Source organism: Halichoerus grypus, chromosome X (genome assembly GCF_964656455.1).
Source record: "Halichoerus grypus chromosome X, mHalGry1.hap1.1, whole genome shotgun sequence".
Lineage (NCBI taxonomy): Eukaryota > Metazoa > Chordata > Mammalia > Carnivora > Phocidae > Halichoerus > Halichoerus grypus.
The window spans coordinates 114,151,344-114,169,649 of NC_135727.1; the positions used below are offsets into that span (position 1 = coordinate 114,151,344).

At 42.2% G+C, this 18,306-nt stretch overlaps 1 protein-coding gene across 1 annotated transcript in view; it reads right to left on the reverse strand.

The window, feature by feature from the left end:
* The window catches only part of PHEX (phosphate regulating endopeptidase X-linked), a 196,964-nt gene that overhangs the window by 40,479 nt on the left and 138,179 nt on the right, over positions 1 to 18,306 (reverse strand). Inside the window, exon 16 of the mRNA XM_078064050.1 lies at positions 11,281 to 11,339. Coding sequence (XP_077920176.1) covers positions 11,281 to 11,339 — 59 coding nt within the window. The remainder of the gene's footprint in view (positions 1 to 11,280; positions 11,340 to 18,306) is intronic.

Genomic DNA, 18,306 nt, shown 5'->3' on the forward strand with positions numbered 1-18,306 from the left:
AAGTTTGTATGAAACCATAAAAGACCCTAAGTAGCCACAGCAATCTTGAAAAAGAAAAGCAAAACTGGAGGCATCACACACAATTCCAGACTTCAAGTTATATTACAAAGCTGTAGCCATCAAAACAGTAAATTGGCACAGAAATAGAAATGTAGATCAATGGAACCGAACAGAAAAACCAGAAATAAATCCACAACTATATGGCAATTAACCTTCAACAAAGCAGGAAAGAATATCCAATGGGAAAAGGACAGTCTATTCAACAAATGGTGTTGGGAAAACTAGACAGCAACATGCAGAAGAATAAAACTGAACCACTTTCTTATGTCACACACAAAAATAAATTCAAAATGGATGAAAGACCTAAAGGTGAGACCTATAACCATAAAAATCTTAGAAGAGAACACAGGCAGTAACCTCTTTGACATCAGCTGTAGCAACTTCTTTCTAGATATGTTTCCTGAGGCAAGGGATATAAAAGCAAAAATACACCACAGGGACATCAAAATAAAAAGCTTCTGCACAGAAAAGGAAACAATCAACAAAACTAAAAGACAACCTACAGAATAGGAGAAGATATTTGCAAATGACGTATCTGATAAAGGGTTAGTATCCAAAATCTATAAAGGACTTACACAACTCAACAGCCAAAAAGCAAATCATTCAATTAAAAAACGGGCAGAAGACATGAGGAGACATTTCTCCAAAGAAGGTATCTAGATGGCCAATAGACACATGAAAAAACACTCAACATCACTGACCATCAGGGAAATTCAAATCAAAACTACAATGAGGTATCACACCACACCCATCAGAATGGCTAAAATCAAAAGCACAAGAAACAACAGGTGTTGGCGAGGACGTGGAGAAAAAGGAACCCTCGTGCACTTGGTGGGAATGCAAACTGGTGCAGCCCCTGTGGAAGACAGTATGGAGGGTATTCAAAAAGTTAAAAATATAACTACCTATGACGCAGCAACTGCACTACTGGGTATTTATCCAAAGGATACAAAGATACTGATTTGAAGGGGTGCATGCACCCAATGTTTATAGCAGCATTATCTACAATAGCCAAACTATGGGAACAGCCCAAATGTCCATCGACTGATGAAAGGATAAAGAAGAGGTGGTGTGTGTGTGTGTGTGTGTAGTGGAATATTACTCAGCTGTAATCTTGCCACTTGCAATGACATGGTCAGGCCTCAGAGCCAGGGATTGGGGGTGGGGGGAGGTTGAGAACGGACTGTATTAGGAACCCCAGAGTCCCTGACTAGACCAGGGCAAGAACATCTGAAAATAACTGTAGCAGGTGTCCCACAACCTTGCTGAGTGCATCACCTGGCAATTCTGCAGCCTATTCTAGGTTTATAACAACTTCAGCCCAATTAACAAAACTTCTTAAATCTCAGAGTAAATTTTATGAAGTAAAACCTTTTTGGAGAGTACATCTAAATATTCTTTTCAAGGTAGCTTATGGCATCTCTCAAATAACACCTGTTCCACTCTGCCCAAACCCGAGGAAACACGGAGACTATGGGCACAGCTAACGGGCCTGCAGAGAGCAGCCGTCTTCGAGGCACCAGTAATAAACTCCTGGTCCAGGCCACAGCCCGTTGGGACGTGATGTCAGCAGGACCTGGGAACCATCTGACCTTCTGACCCTCGGCTCCTAGGTGTCCCCACATCTTGTAGCGTCTTAGTCCCATACCAGATGGAAACAATCTTCCCACCACACGGGTGAGCGTATGACGTAATGATGATAGACACTCTAACATATATTATGCTCTTAACCTTTTCAGAGTGCATTCACATGTCTCATTTCATGTAATTCTCTTTTTTCTTGTGCAGTAACGAAGAGGATAGGGTGAAGGTTAAGAACATGCAATCAGAGAAGCTGGGCTACACTCCCAACTCTGCCATTTACTAGCCATGCAGTCTCTGGGAAGTGACTGAGCCTATCTGAGCCTCAGTTTCCTCTTCTGTAAAATGGGCCCAGCAGGCCGAGATCACAGAACTACTGTGCAGATGAGTGATAACATAGGTTAAAGTAGTTGTCACAAGGCTGGGCCTGTGACCAGCTCTCGGTGAAGAGGAGCTGCAGAGAACAATGAGACTCTCCATCTTATGGGTGTCCTTTCCAGCATCGCCGGACAAGTTAGAAAACTGGCACCTGTATTCCCACCACATGCTTACTTGAGAGCCAACTTTTGGGATTTAACTTAGCCACTCCCTACTCCAATCACTGTCACTGCCTAAACGTAGACCCTCTCCATCCTTCTCTTGAACCGTCTGCCAAAATTCTAACTGGTCTAAGTGACCTCACTCTTCTCCCTCTCCAAGGGATGCCACCAGCTTTAAGACGAGGGAAGCAAAACTTAAATTTCTTGCCTCCCAAAGAAAATTCGCCTAGCTTCCCTGGCCTGTTTCTCAGCATGGCTTACCAGGCCCTTGCCCACCTCTTCCACATGTCATGTCCCTCACATGCAGCCTGTGCCCATCTCACCATCCTAGGGATCTTCTTTGCCAGGCTCTGCTGTCACCTCTGCGCCAGCACCCCTCCTTCCTGCAGGGTCCAACCTCCCTTATTGGCCTAGAAAATGTCTTTTTCCTTTCAATAGCTACTCAAACATCATTGTCACTTTGAAGCCGATCTTGACTGCCCCAGATCAGTTATCCCTCCTCTGTGGCTTCCACAATGCATTGCACAGCTTCTGCTGCACACTCACTGTGTCTTATAAATGACTGGCCACCTTTCTGTCTCTCCCAACTCCTCAAAAGCAAGGACACTTAATAGCTAAGATTTATTGAATACCTACTAAAAACCAGTCTCTCTTTCGCTTACCGTATATACTCCATCTTCAAGACAACTCTACAGGACCGTCACTACTATTATCTCTACTTTACAGATCATTATACTGAGGCTTAAAGATGTTAAGGCACTTGCTCAAGGTCGCAAGTTATTGGTGGCCAAGCCAGGATTCAACATCAAAGCCCACACTCTTAACTGCCACAGTATATTACAATATACAACCTAGCAGCAAACTCAGTATCTAGCAAGTTGTAATGTCTCTGTTGGTTCTCTCTTGCTGTGTAACGAAGTATTCTGAAACATAGTACCTCCAAACAATAAGCAGTTATTATCTCACAGTTTCTCAGACTCAAGAATTCAGAAACTTCTTATATGGGTGATCTGTCTCAGGGTCTCTCAAGAAGTTGCTGTCAAGATGGCAGCTTTGGCTGCCGTTGTCTGAAGGCTTGGCTGGACTGGAGAATCTGCTTCCAAGATGCATGTGCGCACGTGTTACTGGTTATGGGCAGGACGCCTCCAGTCCTTCGCCTGTGGACCTCTCCGCCAGCTTCTTGAGTGCCCTCATGACATCCCCCCAGAGTGACCCATCCAAGAGTGACCCATCCAAGAGAGCAAGGCAGAGGTCACAACGTCTTTTATGACCCAGCCTCGGAAGTCATACTGGCTTCCCCCCAGAGTGACCCATCCAAGAGAGCAAGGCAGAGGTCACAACGTCTTTTATGACCCAGCCTCGGAAGTCATACTCCATCATTTCCATGGTATCCCATTAGTTACAAGGGTCAGCTTTATTCAGTGTCGGAGGGCACTACACGCCGGCGTGAACACCAAGAAGAATCATTGGGAGATCCGTAAATACTAAGTAAGCAGGAAAAAATCCTAAGAATTGCTGTGAGTGTCAGAATCTCTTCTAGATAATGATAAATTTGGATTAGTTGACCACTTAAGTTTCCTTTTACCTCCAAAACCATGGACGACTATTCCCAAATTGTCCCCAAATAGAGTGTCAAACGCATTCAAGGCTTTACTTTCATTAAATTCCGCTAGAGGTCACAGGTGAGTATTTGCTAACTTGGCTTCTACTTTATGGTTTTAGGCAGAGTCAACAAAGTATGAGAAATTCTCTCAGTTTGAAATATAATCATTTCCTTAACAGCAAAACAAATCTATGTTTGATTTCAGGATTAATACTATAGCTTGAGGCCAGCATAAGCCCAGCCTCTGGTCAAAGGCTTATCTTCTTTAGCAGAATATCTGTGATTAAACCCGGGTAACCAAATCCCTTGGGTATTACAACAACGCTAATAGTATCCCTGGTTTTAGCCCTCAGTCCTTGCTTGTTTTCAAGCCAAGATTTTATTTGCTTGCAGTAATTCTTTAATATGATTTAAGACATAGGATGATAAAAACCAACATCGAAATGAAGCATTTTACAGATACACATTGAGAATGAATACACGAAATGAATTTTATTCTGAAGACTAGCCCATGTTAGTAGAAATGAAAGCCAAACGTGAGCTATTCATTCTCCCACCCTCCCGCCCCTGGTACCACCACCTGATTAGATCCAAAGTAATTTGTAAGCTGGGTCAGAATACTCTTCAAGTCTCCCTGGGTTCCATCCCTTTGCAGAGCTCTATACCAGCGGTTGGCCAACTACCGCCCACGTAGTCTTACTAAAAACACAGCCGTGACCATTTGTTTATGAACTCTCTACGGCTGCAGTGCCAAAGGTGAGAACTGACAGCAGAGAATGGATGGCTTGCAAAGGCAAAAACATTTACTATTTGGCCCTTTACAGAAAAAGTTTGCCAATCCCTGGTCTCTGCCTCTGGAGGCCTGGCCTGATGTAAGTTGTTACAAGCCCAAAAAAGTGTATGTGTGTTATGTGCTGTTATAAAAATTTTGATGGTGGGGGGATGAGAGTGTTACTGTCTTATACATATATACACATACACTGTATTATACACATATAGTAATGGCACAAATTCTAATAGTGGAACAAGATGAGATTTCATACATGTATCACCTGTACAACCACCTGCCAAATCAGGAAAATGTTTCCTGGGCCCCCCCACAGTCAATACCCCCCACAAAGGTAGCCATTGTTTTCAATTCCATCACTTAGATTCATTTGCCTCCTCCTGAACTTTGCGTGGCTGGAACCATGCAGCATCTCACTGAGCATTCAGTCACAGACTGCAGCTCGGAGCAGTTTGTTCTTCACTGCTGTGTAATATTCAATTATATGAATATACCACAATTTATTTACCGATTCTATTCATGGACATTAGGTTCTTTCCAGGTTTTTGTTGTTATGAACAAAGCTCCTATGAACATTCGACGTTCATGTGTTTTGGTGGGCCTCAGGACTGACTTGTTTTATGAAGAGTGGAATTTCTGGGTAACAGGAGATACCAACAGGAAGACCAGTTGGGCAGGTATCACAAAGCTAGGAAAGCACAAGCTCAGGCAACAATAACCCCAGCTCCTTGTTCTCCTCTTTAACCACCTTATCGGTTCAAATATAATTAAATTCTGCAACAGCTCCTCTGTATAACTCCTCATATAGCAGACTGAATCATTATTATGGTACACTGCACTCTGTCTGAAGACACTGCTACCCAGCTTGACGAGGGTAGAAAAATAACAAGTATGACCACACTGCAAAATTCTAACACTGAAATATGGCCACAAGTCATAGGGTTTCAGACAAAGGCATCAATTTGCAAACAAAGAAAAAACAAAACAAACCAAAAAGCTATATAGGCTTTTGTCTTTTCTACTCAAGTCTCTACTGCGAGCAGAAGTGGACTTAAGTGGCATAAATCAGAAAATGATAATGGGAACCGAATGAAATCCTCATAAATCACGTTACTAAGTATAGTTACATCTTAGATGTGAAACCCAATTAAACAGATGGCCACACGCTGTCAGAATCAGCCCCTAATCAATAAAGATGTTCATTTCAGAAAATCACCTCAATTTTTCACTTCTTCAGTGAAGGAAAAAGAAGGCAGTTGGGGGTTTGGGCTGGGGTGGGGGGGAGTCCCAGCAAACCCGGTGGGGAAATGTCTAAAAAGGAACTCCACCTCTCTTAATTTGTGGTCCAGAAAATCAGAAAAGATAGAGAGAGAGAAAGTCACCCAAAGGATTCCTTGTCATCTTGCCTGGGAATGTAATTTATAATGAGAGCAAGCACTGGTCATTAGGAAAATAGAAACAGCTTGAATCTCTTAATTAAAACACTGCTTCAAATTGTTCATTTCAAACCCCCCTGTTCATGAGCTTTCGAGAAACCACTGGGTTACCCTGAAAGGGCTGTTTCTTCAGCAAACCTGTGCTAGGATCAGCTCTACCCAGACAAGAAAAAGGCTGAGCAGGAGTGAATCCCAGAGGCAGATTATTATTAGGCATACTTAAATCCCCAAAGCAGCCGTAAGCATTCACTGACATTGGAAAGTGAGCGTGGGAAGACTCTGTGAACAATCTATCTCAATGCCACTACACTGGGGAAAATCAAGTCTACCAGTGCCAAGAGGTGATAAAAATGAGAGTTGGTGAAAACACTTCTGTACTTTAGAACACTCTCTTTGCCACCCATTTGGTGTTCTCTGGTAAAGTTGAGTATTTGCACGCCCTATAGGCCAGTAATTTCACTCCTAGTATACACCCTAAACATTCATCTCAGGGGACATGAACAAGAATATTCACAGCGACACTGTGACACTGTTCATAATACCAAAACCCTGGGGTAGGAGAACACATAGGTCTGTCAACAGATAACGTACAGGTAAGTAATTTGAGGTACAGTCATACAATGGAATATTGTACAGCAGGGAAAACAAAAACCCCACTGTCACATGCTACATGGATGAATCTTAATGACATGTAGATTAAAAAAACAAAGTTGCTTTAGACTGCATGCAGTATGATACCATCTTATTATGCTATAAAAATAAATGGCTTAAAATTTATTTTAAAAAAAGAAAATGATAGACATGAGTATCAGAAAAGTGGTTACCTCTGTGGTGAGCAAGACGAATGGGAGGGGGAGAAGCATGGACAGATGGAATGATATCGGGAATGTTCTAGTTCTTGGTTGGGTGAAAATTTTGCAGTTCTTGGTCGGGAATGTTCTAGTTCTTGGTTGGGTGAATATATATTCATATATTCATATGAATATAATTTGTATGTTTTAACATGTTACGTATGTTCTTTGGCATGTGCCAACTATTACATAATAAAACATCTTTTAAAATGGATAATCTAGGGGCGCCTAGGTGGTTCAGTCGTTAAGCATGTGCATTCAGCTCAGGTCATGGTCCCAGGGTTCTGGGATCAAGCCCCGCATCAGGCTCCCTGTTCAGTGAGGAGCCTGCTTCTCCCTCTCCCACTCCCCCTGCTTGTGTTCCCTCTCTCGCTGTGTCTCTCTCTGTCAGATAAATAAAATATAATAAATAAATAAATAAATAAATAAATAAATAAATAAATAAATAAATAAAAATGGATAATCTAGTCCAAATCCGGGCAGTTTCTGGACCCAGTCCAACCCTTCTATGCTGCACCCAGTCTGACTCCTGCTGGTTTCTGGACCCCGTCTGGAAGAAGAAATGTTCTACGAGTCAAGTCTGAAAGCTCCCAACAGAAAAGCTGGACAGCTGGGATCCAGGCTAAGAGAGGGACTTACCCCCCTGCACAGAGAGAACGCAGTAGCTCAAGGAGCTCAGCAGGCATCTGCTTCAATTAACAAAAAGCAAGTTGAGGAGCACTGTGACGCAAGATCCTAGCAGCAAACCCATGAGAGCTCCTCATGGCCAGAGCCAAACACTTTGAGCAATGACATAGAAAATGATAGTACTGGATTAGAACCCACAGAATAAAATACCCATGGGTGAATGGGCAACCCCTTCCTTACAAGAGAATTCACAGCAATACAAATGGAAGGAAAGAAATGGAAATTAACAGTGAGCAAACAGTACAGGGACACTTGCTGCATGCAAATTTTACTAATGGATGCTAAAATCAGTGAGGGAAAGATTGGAGAAAAACAGGATACATGCAGTCTCAGCGATATAGTTCCCAAGATATTTACCACCTAATCAGGCAGGGGGAATAGCAACTTTATGGTGGAGCAACCCAGCAGAATCCACCTTCTCCAAGTGATCAAGGGTAACGTCACATCACCAGCAAGAAGACACACTGATAGCATAAACCTGATGATATGATGCACTAAGGAGGACACAACATCACTCCTGTGACATTCATGTCCCAAATGCATTAGCTTCAGTCCAATCGTGTGGAAACCCGAGACAAACACAAATTGAGGGAAACTAACTGGCCAGTACTCTTCAAAGGTGTCAAAGTCGTGAAAGACAAAGAAAGACTAAAGAACTATTACACTCTGTAGGAGACTAAGAAGAAATAATGACTAAATGTAATGGGGGATCTTGATAGGATTCTGAAGCAGAAAAAGAACATGAGTGGCAGAACTAGTGACATTTCAGTAAGGCCTTGAGTTTAATTAACGGTGTTATACCAATGTTCATTTTCATTGTTCGTTGCACTACAATTACATGCTAACAGTGGGGTGGCTGGCAACAGTGTTGTAGTTTTGTAACTTTTTAGTACATTTTAAAGTAGTTCAAAATAAAAACCTGGGTGGTTCAGTCAGTTAAGCATCTGCCTTTGGCTCAGGTCATGATCTCCGGGTCCTCAGATCGAGCCCCGAATTTGGCTCCCTGCTCAGCAGGGAATCTGCTTTTCCCTCTCCCTCTGCCCCCACCCCCTGCTTGTGCTCTCTCTCTAATAAATAAGTAAAATCTTTTTAAAAAATAAAATAAAAAGTGGGGATTTTTAGAGAAAAGGATAATCCAAAGAATTTTCTATTGCCCAATAGGTTATCCCAACTAATATTATAATTCACATATAATTCTTATTATAAATAGTAGTTATAATTAAAATCTCAAATATCTTGGGGCACCTGGGTGGCTCAGTCAGTTAAGTGTCCGACTCCTGATTTCAGCTCAGGTCATGATCTCAGGGTTGTGAGATCGAGCCCCGCGTCGGGCTCCACGCTGGACATGGAGCCTGCTTAAGATTCTCTCTCTCCCTCTCTCTCTACCCCTCCCTCCCCCACTCATTCTCTCTCTCTCCAAAATAAATAAATAAATAAATAAAATAAAATAAAATCTCAACTATCTTAAGTTCCTATGTAACATATGCATCTTAGTTCTCAATTTGGAGCTATATGAAAACATCATGATACACATGTTACATACATACACTGTCAATTACATCTCAATAACACTGGGAGGAAAAAAAGAAAGCAATGGTATTTTCACGATAATAATGAGTATTTCTATAGTAAGGAGTGACATTCAACATATTCAACAACTGATTTGGTTATACAAATTAATGTAGAAATCAAAAATTACCACCATCCGCTTGTTTTCCTTCTATTCATTATGCTCTCAGACCAGTCCTTCAGAGACTGCCATTCCCAAAAGTGGCCACACGAGGGCGACTTTAATGAGCTGTGCCTGCTGGGAGTTGGCAGCCATAGCTCCAGAGCTGTGTCCTCTCTGGCCAGGGAGTCCTGCTAGGATGAGGGCCAGCAGGGAGGATCAACAGAGGGCAGGCAAGGCACCTCACTGAGAAGGTGGCATTCAAGCAAAGATTTGAAGGAAACGGGAGCATGAACTATGCAGATCACTTGGGGAATTTTCCAAGGCAGAGAGCCTCTAGTATAAATGCTAGGACAGAAGAGTCTCATGTTCTAGGAACAGGAAGGAGGCCAGTGTGGCTGGAACAGAGGTGACATAAGACAGCAGTAAGAGGCCTGAGGGCCATTATAAGTAATTTGGCTTTTATTCTAAATGAGAAGGGAAGCTGATAACTGGTTCTGAGCAAAGGAGGGACCTGAGAGGATTGTAAAACATGTTTAAATGGCTGCAATATGAGATTTAGAACAGACTGAAGGGGGATACGGACAGAAGCAGGGAGACCAGCGAGGAGGCTATGAAGGGTATCTAGTGAGGAGGAGATGGGCCTATGGCCAAGGGTGGCAAGTCTTTGTAAGTTCCATTCCCCACATTCAACAAAGTGCATGCTTAAAAGCATGAGATTAGATGTTATCACCACACAAGAGAGTGAAGATGGAAGACAAGGAGGGATGAGAAACCAGCCAAGGGATGAGAAACCAGACAAGGCCTGAGCAGGAGCGGCCCACCCTCCCCACAACAGGTCACTGCCAACCTGAACTCAAAAGTCTGTTGTTCTCATGAATGTCTTCATACTTTCACTCAAGAGGATATACCTCTAGGCAATATATAGAAGTGTTTTTGCACGCTCTTCAACTTTTTATATGGTATCATACTCGATGTATTTTCCCTAGTGGTCTTTTTCCCCACACAACCAATATTTGTAAACTGTACCCACGTTAATACACATTGCTCCAGGTCATTCATTATTCAGTGCTATCTGGAATTCTTTTGGGTGAACATGCCACACTTGAGCCGTGTTCCTGCAGAGGGACACAGAGGTTATTCCCCTTTTTCTGCTATTATAAACACTGGTATGAGCATTCTCACATGGGCCTCCTCAGGTGAGGTCTCAGGTGAGACCTCTAGGCAGTGGTTCTCAAGCTATGTCAGAGTCACCCAGAAGCCTTAATAAAACAGATTTCTGAGCTCCATGTCCAGGGTTTGTGAACTATAGATCTAAGGTGGGGCCCAAGAATTGGCATTTCTAACAAATTCCCCCATGATGCCATTGCCATTGGTCCCAAGACCACACTGAGAAAACACAGCACTGAGGCCCATGCCAGGAGTGCACATGATGGTCAGAGATATGCAGGGACACCTTCCGCTTCTCCAGGCTTCACCCAACTGCTCTGCAAAGTGGGTGAACCAATTTACCTTTCCACCAGCGTAGGTACGTGTGTCCCTGCTGCCAACACTTGGTGCTGTCACGTTTTTTTATTTAATCTGATCTTTAATCATTTTTTAAACTTATCATGGCATTTATAATTTTATCTACTCAACACATGTAAATAAAAGCAACTTAAGACTTTACATCCTAAGGCTAATCAGAACATTGCCAAGCTTTTGTTTATAGATAGTCCCCTCAGGTTCTGTCATCGGCCCAGCCGCCCGCTTGTTTTTCCCATCAATCCTAGAAAGAGACAAATGGTTTGGACAAAATCATTAAGATCATGATGAAAGAAAAGTGGAAGCTTGCTCCTTTTCATGGCCAACTGCACTGTAGTTTTATTTATTGTCATTTGTTTGTTTGTTTGTTTACTCAATAAGGTGAAGGGAGAGAGGAAAATCGGGCATATGGGGAGAGAAACGGAAACTGCCCTCACCAACATACCTGATCACTTTTGGAGGGCAATAAAGAAATCATAGTGAGGGAAGGGTTCCTTCCATTTTGTACCAGGTTAACAAGGAGACAAGAAGCTGGGTACTCACGGATCTGGTTGGTGGATGCACTGTAGAAGGCATTGACGGTCGTTGGATTCGTGAACCACCTGTAGAAAGAGAAGCAAATACCACCAGGCAATCATCATTATCCAGGCGGGAGGGCAGCAAGAACGAACACAATGTGGCATGATTTATTAGCAAATAACCAGGGAACAATGGGGAAGCAGGGTACATAGGCAAATTATCACCTCAGTTTAGGGTTATTGCTCCATTCAATGAACAATCTCATCCTAAACTGAACAGAGTTCAATGAGAATATATTAACATGCCTGGCTATTCACTGTTACTAACTTTATGGAAAAAGTCAGCACCGGTGCTTCTGAAATAGGTTTAAGGAGAAATTCTAGAATCTAAAGGGCTCTCCCTAGAGATGGAAACAGCAACAAGCTGATGTTCGGCAGGCCCTGTTCAACGGGTCCATGGGACAGCTAAGTTTGTATGATGCATCACCTCTGAACTGTCCATTAGAGGTTTTAGATTGATGACAGTGCAGAGGCCCACGTAAAGAGACATGATTAAAGTGTGACTATGCTACCCCCAGAGGGTCTGCCTGCTCCAGTCGCGAGTTCACGGATTTATTTTTTTTAAGATTTTATTTATTTCTTTGAGAGAGAGAAAGCGAGAGAGATCAGAGGGAGAGGGAGAAGCAGACTCGCCGCTGACTGAGAGGTGAGCCTGATGTGGGGCTCCATCCCAGGACCCCAGGATCATGACCTAAGCCGAAGGCAGACGCTTAACTGACTGAGCCACCCAGGTGCCCCGGAGTTCACAGATTTAAGCACCAAAAGATCTAATGGCTCATCCTGCCCCTCTCACTAAGTAGCTGGGTTGTGTTGGAATAGCTGCCCACCTTCCTGGGCTATGGTTTTAGCTATAAAATTAAGGTACTGCATTAAGAGATCATGGGAGTATCTTCCAGCTATAAAGAGTCTACATTCCATTTGAAATGCATAGATTACTTAGATCAGGGCTTGGCAAATTCTTTTCTGTCAAGAGTCAGATGGTAAACATTTAGGCATTTTGCAGGCAAAGAGGCAAGAATCAAAGATGTTATGTAGGTTCTTCTGGAGTAAGAGCAAAGCTTCCACAAAATGTTACTGATGAAATTAAAAATGTACTAACTGAGTACAACTTTTTTTTAAGACAGCCCGTTAATGAGAAGAATGGAATTCTTTTGAGGCAGAATAACATTTTTGCTTAATTGGGATTCAAGGTTAGTGCTTATCTCAAATCGACTGCAAATATTTCTTTCTCAAAATCACTCTGCGCTCACCGGCCCTACAAAAATAGGCATCAGGCAAGATTTAGCCCACAGTGCTGCAGTGCTGACCCCTAATTTAGATACCTGTGAGTTTCCACCCTTTATGATGAAAACCAAGTTGTCTTAAGCTAAATTGTTTAAAATAAACTCGTATAAATCCCTTTTCGGAACAATCATTTTAATAGTTTACACCTAATAGAAGAATTATGACAAGCTAATAATTTATGTCAGACTAATATGAAATTAGTAGGAAATCCAAGTGTTGACTCTAGTTGATCCGCACATACCTTCTCCCTCTAAAGAAGTCTACGAATAGGTCCTTCTGTTACTATCATTAGTAGTCATAGCAGTGGCAGCGAACATTCACCGAGCACTCATGATGCCCTAAGCACGCCCTATTCCTCGGGTTTTCTTCCCCACAGCAAATATAGGAATTACTAGCCTATCTCACAGACAAGGACAGTGAGACTTAACGAGCATTATATACGGGCCCAAGGTCTGGTCAGACTTCAAACCAGTTCTTTTTTTTTTTCCCAAACCAGTTCTCTTAAGCATTACATCATGCTGGAGACATTCCTAGAAATCAAGAAAACGAGTGCCTCTTCTAGTCAAAACTGAAACCTATACTCCTTTCCATAAAATGTGTATTCTTTTCCCTCGGATTTAGGAATAGTATTTCAGTAAGCCCTAATGTTTAGCAAACAAACCTGCTGACTGGTCTACTTTCTTGAGGAAACAAGTGGAAGCAAAAGCCCCTTTATTGTCATAATGTCACTCCCTGGAGTAGGTAGAATTAGGGTGCCCCAAAAGATGTTCATGTCCTAATCCCTGGATCCTGTGAATAGGTTACATTATATCCCCAAAAGGACTCTGCAAATGAAATTAAGGTTAAAGCTTAAAACAAGGAGATTATCCTGGATATCCAGGTGGGCCCAATCTCATCACTAGTCCTTAAAAGCAGAGACCCTTCTGTGGCTGGAGCCCCAGAGATGCAGTGGAGGAAATCAGATTCCAAGAGTCAAAAGGATCTGACATGCTGTTGCTGGCTGAGAGGTAGGGACCACGGTGCAAGGACCAGAGAGAAGCCTCGAGAAGGGAATGGTGGCTCCCAACTGACAGCCAGCAAGGAAGTAGGGATGGCAGTTCTAAAACTACCAGGTAGTGGAGCTGCCAACCCCTCAATGAGCCTGGAACAGGACTCTTCCCAGGGCCTCCAGCTATGAGCCCAGCCAGCTGACACCTTGACTCCAGCCTTATGAAACCTGGACGTGAAGAACCAGCTAAGCCATCCTGTACTTCTGACCTCCAGAACTGTGAGATAATACATTTGTGTTTTGAGTTGCTAACGCTGTGGTAATTTGTTACAGCAGCAACAGAAAATTAACACATTACCCAAAGAACCCAGCATTTCTATGCCTGAAGTCTGAGTCAAGAGGGGAGAATCCAGGTGCCTCTCAACTTGGCTTCTAAATGATATTGGGCTGAAGCATACTATGTACCAAAGATGATGTGTATTCTTAGAGCTCATCCCTTCTCTTCCCCTCCCTCCCAACTCCCCCCTCCCTTTAGCAAAGAATGAACTTGCAAAACATGAGGATAAGGGTCCCTGCAGGAAAAATGTTTCTAACTCCTGATGGACAAAGGTGGACAAAACAAAGAAATCAAACAATCGGATGGCGCCCGATCGGGCCTCTGAAGCTTCAGCAAGAGTACCTAAAACATCTTATTTCAAACACATGATCTCACCTATCCTGACTTCCCAGCGCTCTTGCTGTCTCTAAGGTATGTTTGGAGCCTTGATTATACCCAGAATGGATATTAAGTTGCTGCCCCAGTAGATCCTACCACTTGTGGGTGCTATTATTTCTTCTTATTGGTCAGTGCCCATGCCACACCAGCCATTAAATATTTTGTCTATCTCCCTCATTATATCCAAGTTTATTGTATATTTAGTTTTGCTATTCTCTAACATAAGGCTACCTACCCTGGTTTTAATACGTGTTTGCAATTTTTTTCACACTCCTCCCGTTAAGAAGTGGAGTCTAAATTCCTCTTCTCTGGATTATGGGCTAGCCTTGGTGACTTGGTTCTACAACATAAAATGCAATGGAAATGACACCATGGGCCTTCCCAAGCTAGGCAATTAAAGGCAGTACAACCTCCCCCTGGTGTACAAACATGCTCCCTTCTGCCTCTCCTTCTCAGGAACTTGCTCTTTGACGCTTCTTGCTCAGTCAGCATGCTGTAAAGAAGCCCAGTACACAAAGCCATAGGAGACATTCCAGCCAACAGCCATCATCAGCCACTGGACATGAGAGAAGAAGCCTCCCCCACGACTCCAGCCCCAGCCACTCTCTAACTACAATTACATGAAAGACAGGAAGCAACAGCCACCCAGCTGAGCCCAGTGACTGCCAGAGCCGAGAGAGAGAGAGAGAGAGAGAGAGAGAGAGAGAGAGAGAGAAATGAGTAATTCTTGTTGTTTTAAGCCTCTAAAAAATCTTAGAGTGGTTTGTTACACAGCAGTAGATAAATGAAACACTGAAAAGTTGGTTGTCCATAGATTAAGTTGTAACCACTGGGTTGAATTTTCCCATAAAAATGTTTCATTTGCCCAACATGATGGCTTTTAAAAGGACTGAATTGGAATTCCTTTAAATGAGGTGTACAATAACTAGTTCTCCACAGTCCCCACCACCCCCTGGCATTTATACTTGTCTAGGTCACCATTTGTTAACTGATTGAGCCCTGAAAGCATGAGTTCACACAACTTATCTCCCAACAAGATTTTAAGCTCCTTATGGGCTAAGACTATTGTCCAAGTGGCATGCGCTGAGCAGATCATTACATCTATGTAAATGACTGTATTGCTATATATACATCTACTTGAATAAACAAAGAGTGTCATTCAAGTGCTTTAAATTCTTCTTACCATGACCTTAGGGTGTTCCTGTGGTCTGTGTTTGGGGAAGGATTTACTGGACAAGGTATGAAGAGGTCTCATATAAATTTCAGAAGAAAAATATATGGGGATAAAATTATACTGGACAATGGAATACACAAAAGGAGTGTAATAGTAATAATGAAATACAACTGTCTAAAGACAATTGTCTATGGACCATATAAGAGAGATATACATCAGGCTAAGGTTTTACATTTTACCTATCAACTCTTAAAGATAGTTGCAGGAATATGGAATGACAAAACCATAGAATATTTATTGCTTTATTTCTAATATCCTATAGATTATATCCTTCCCATTCCATGCTATAGATAATGCTTTTGCAAACAAAAACTATGGGTAAAACCATAATTTGTGTAGACATCTGATGTATTTTTACATATTTTTTAAGATTTATTTATTTTTATTTATTTTAGAGAAAGAGAGAGAGAGCAGGGGGGAGGGGCAGAGGGAGAGAGAACCCTGAAGCAGACTCCCCGCTGAGCACGGAGTCCAATGCAGGGCTCCATCCCAGGATCCTGAGATCATGACCTGAGCCAAAATCAAGAGGCAGCCACTTAACCAACAGAGCCACCCAAGCACCCCATATTTTTTTACATATTTTTGAAAAGATAGAAAAAGAAGATCCAGAGGCACCTGGGTGGCTCAGTCGTTAGGCGTCTGCCTTTGGCTCAGGTCATGATCCCAGGGTCCTGGGATCGAGCCCCGCATCGGGCTCCTTGCTCCACAAGGAGCCTGCTTCTCCCTCTCCCACTCCCCTTGCTTGTGTTCCCTCTCTCACTGTGTCTCTCTCTGTCAAAAAATAGGTAAAATCTTTAAAAAAAAAAAAAAAGAAGAAGAAGAAGAAGAAGATCCAGACATGTTTGGTCACAGACGAATGAGAGTGAGTTAATAGGGAAACCGACTTAAACTCATTTCTGTCAAAGAAGGGCGACCCTATGGGGAAAAAATTACTTTTGATTCAAGCCAAGCAGTAGACTAAATCCTCTATTTTTAAGCAAGCTGATGAAGTGACAATTCTAAGAACCAAGCCCTAAGTATGTACCTTCAGGAATGACCACCCAATTAATTCCATTATTGTTGACATTTCCCATCACGTTAGAAACTTCTTAATATACATTAGCTCAGCTGAAATAGATTCCATGAGAATGAAAGATAAAGGGTATTTATATCCTATACCCACAAAGAAGCAAAATGGTATTTCAGGGCTTTGTGGAAATAAAATCATGATGTACTGTTCAAAGTAAAACCGTGTAGTGGAGCTACTCCAGAATCATTCCCACCAGATTAAGTCATCAATTTTTAAAACTAAAAGATGTGAATTAAAGCCAATGTGTATCATGAAGCTAAAATTTCCTACAATGCTTAAAAAGGAGCAGCCCGAAATTTCCTTTAAAAAAATGACTTATCCTGGGGCACCTGGGTGGCTCAGTTGTTAAGCGTCTGCCTTCGGCTCAGGTCGTGATCCCAGGGTCCTGGGATCGAGCCCCACATCGGGCTCCCTGCTCAGCGGGAAGCCTGCTTCTCCCTCTCCCACTCCCCCTGCTTGTGTTCCCTCTCTTGCTGTGTCTCTCTCTGTCAAATAAATAAATAAAATCTTTAAAAAATCAATCAAATAATTTTTTAAAAATGACTTATCCTATCACTTTACTACACAAAGAGGACCTTAAATTTCTTGAGGTTGTTTTCCCTGAAATATACATATAGTCTGAGGAAACAAGAATTAGTACAATTGAGGGAAGTCTGGGTGGCAGTCAGTTAAGTGTCTGACTCTCAGTTTCCATACAGGTCATGATCTCAGGGTTGTGAGACAGAGCCCTGGGTTGGGCTCTGCCCTTGGTGGGGAGTCTGTTTGAGATTCTCTCTCTCCACCTCTCCCTCTGCCCCCTCCCCTGCTTGCACATGTGCTCTCTCTCTTTCTAAAATAAATTTTAAAAATTTAAAAAGTATTAGTACTATTGCACTGATTTTCATTCCTGGATAACTTTTCCAGAAACATTAACCAATTTAATGTCCTTGTGAAAGAGGTATTCTGACAGAGAAAAAAACTACACAAGATCACACAGTTCACCTAAGCCCACAAAGTCAGCCAGCATTTTTCTAAGGCATAAATAAAATATTAGAAATAGTCAAGGCCATTAGAATCTGACAGTCCTTCAGTATTTTAAGATGATGTTAAAGAGGACACACTTAGGGATTTTTCAATTAGCAACCCAAGCCTTACTACATAGCCAAATGAAAAACAGCGTTTTGAAATTAAAGAATTACCCTGACAGCATCTCTAATATTGATTGAGAAGCCCAAACCCTGAAAATTCAGAAAAAATACTCGTGACAAAAATACCTTGAATTTTCCACAAATTGCAAGAAGAGTTTGAACTGATCTGAAGTAGATCTGAAAAAAAACAGGATGATTCACACAGATCTGTGACTACCATACTACATGTAGATGGCTCATCAGGATACTGGAAAACATTTGCTGAAGTCATCAGATTCGAGAAGCTACTTTTAGAACCCTACATCTAAAATTTCTATTGAATAACTGAGGTTAGGAATGAAGCAGGAGAGATGGACTGAGAGATACTGTGATGACAAGAGAGAACCAAGGACAGTGGAACATAGAGTTTTAAAGCTGTTATCTGTCATTTCCAAAGAAGTCTGAAAACCTTCTAACCTCTATGTTCTTTTGATTGGAGTCAGGGATGGGCAGGGGAATAGTTCAGCTGTAGGCCTCCTCTTTCAAGTCCAACACTTGTAACTAACTTTGTGGGTGAGTAAGAAGGCTAGAAGGG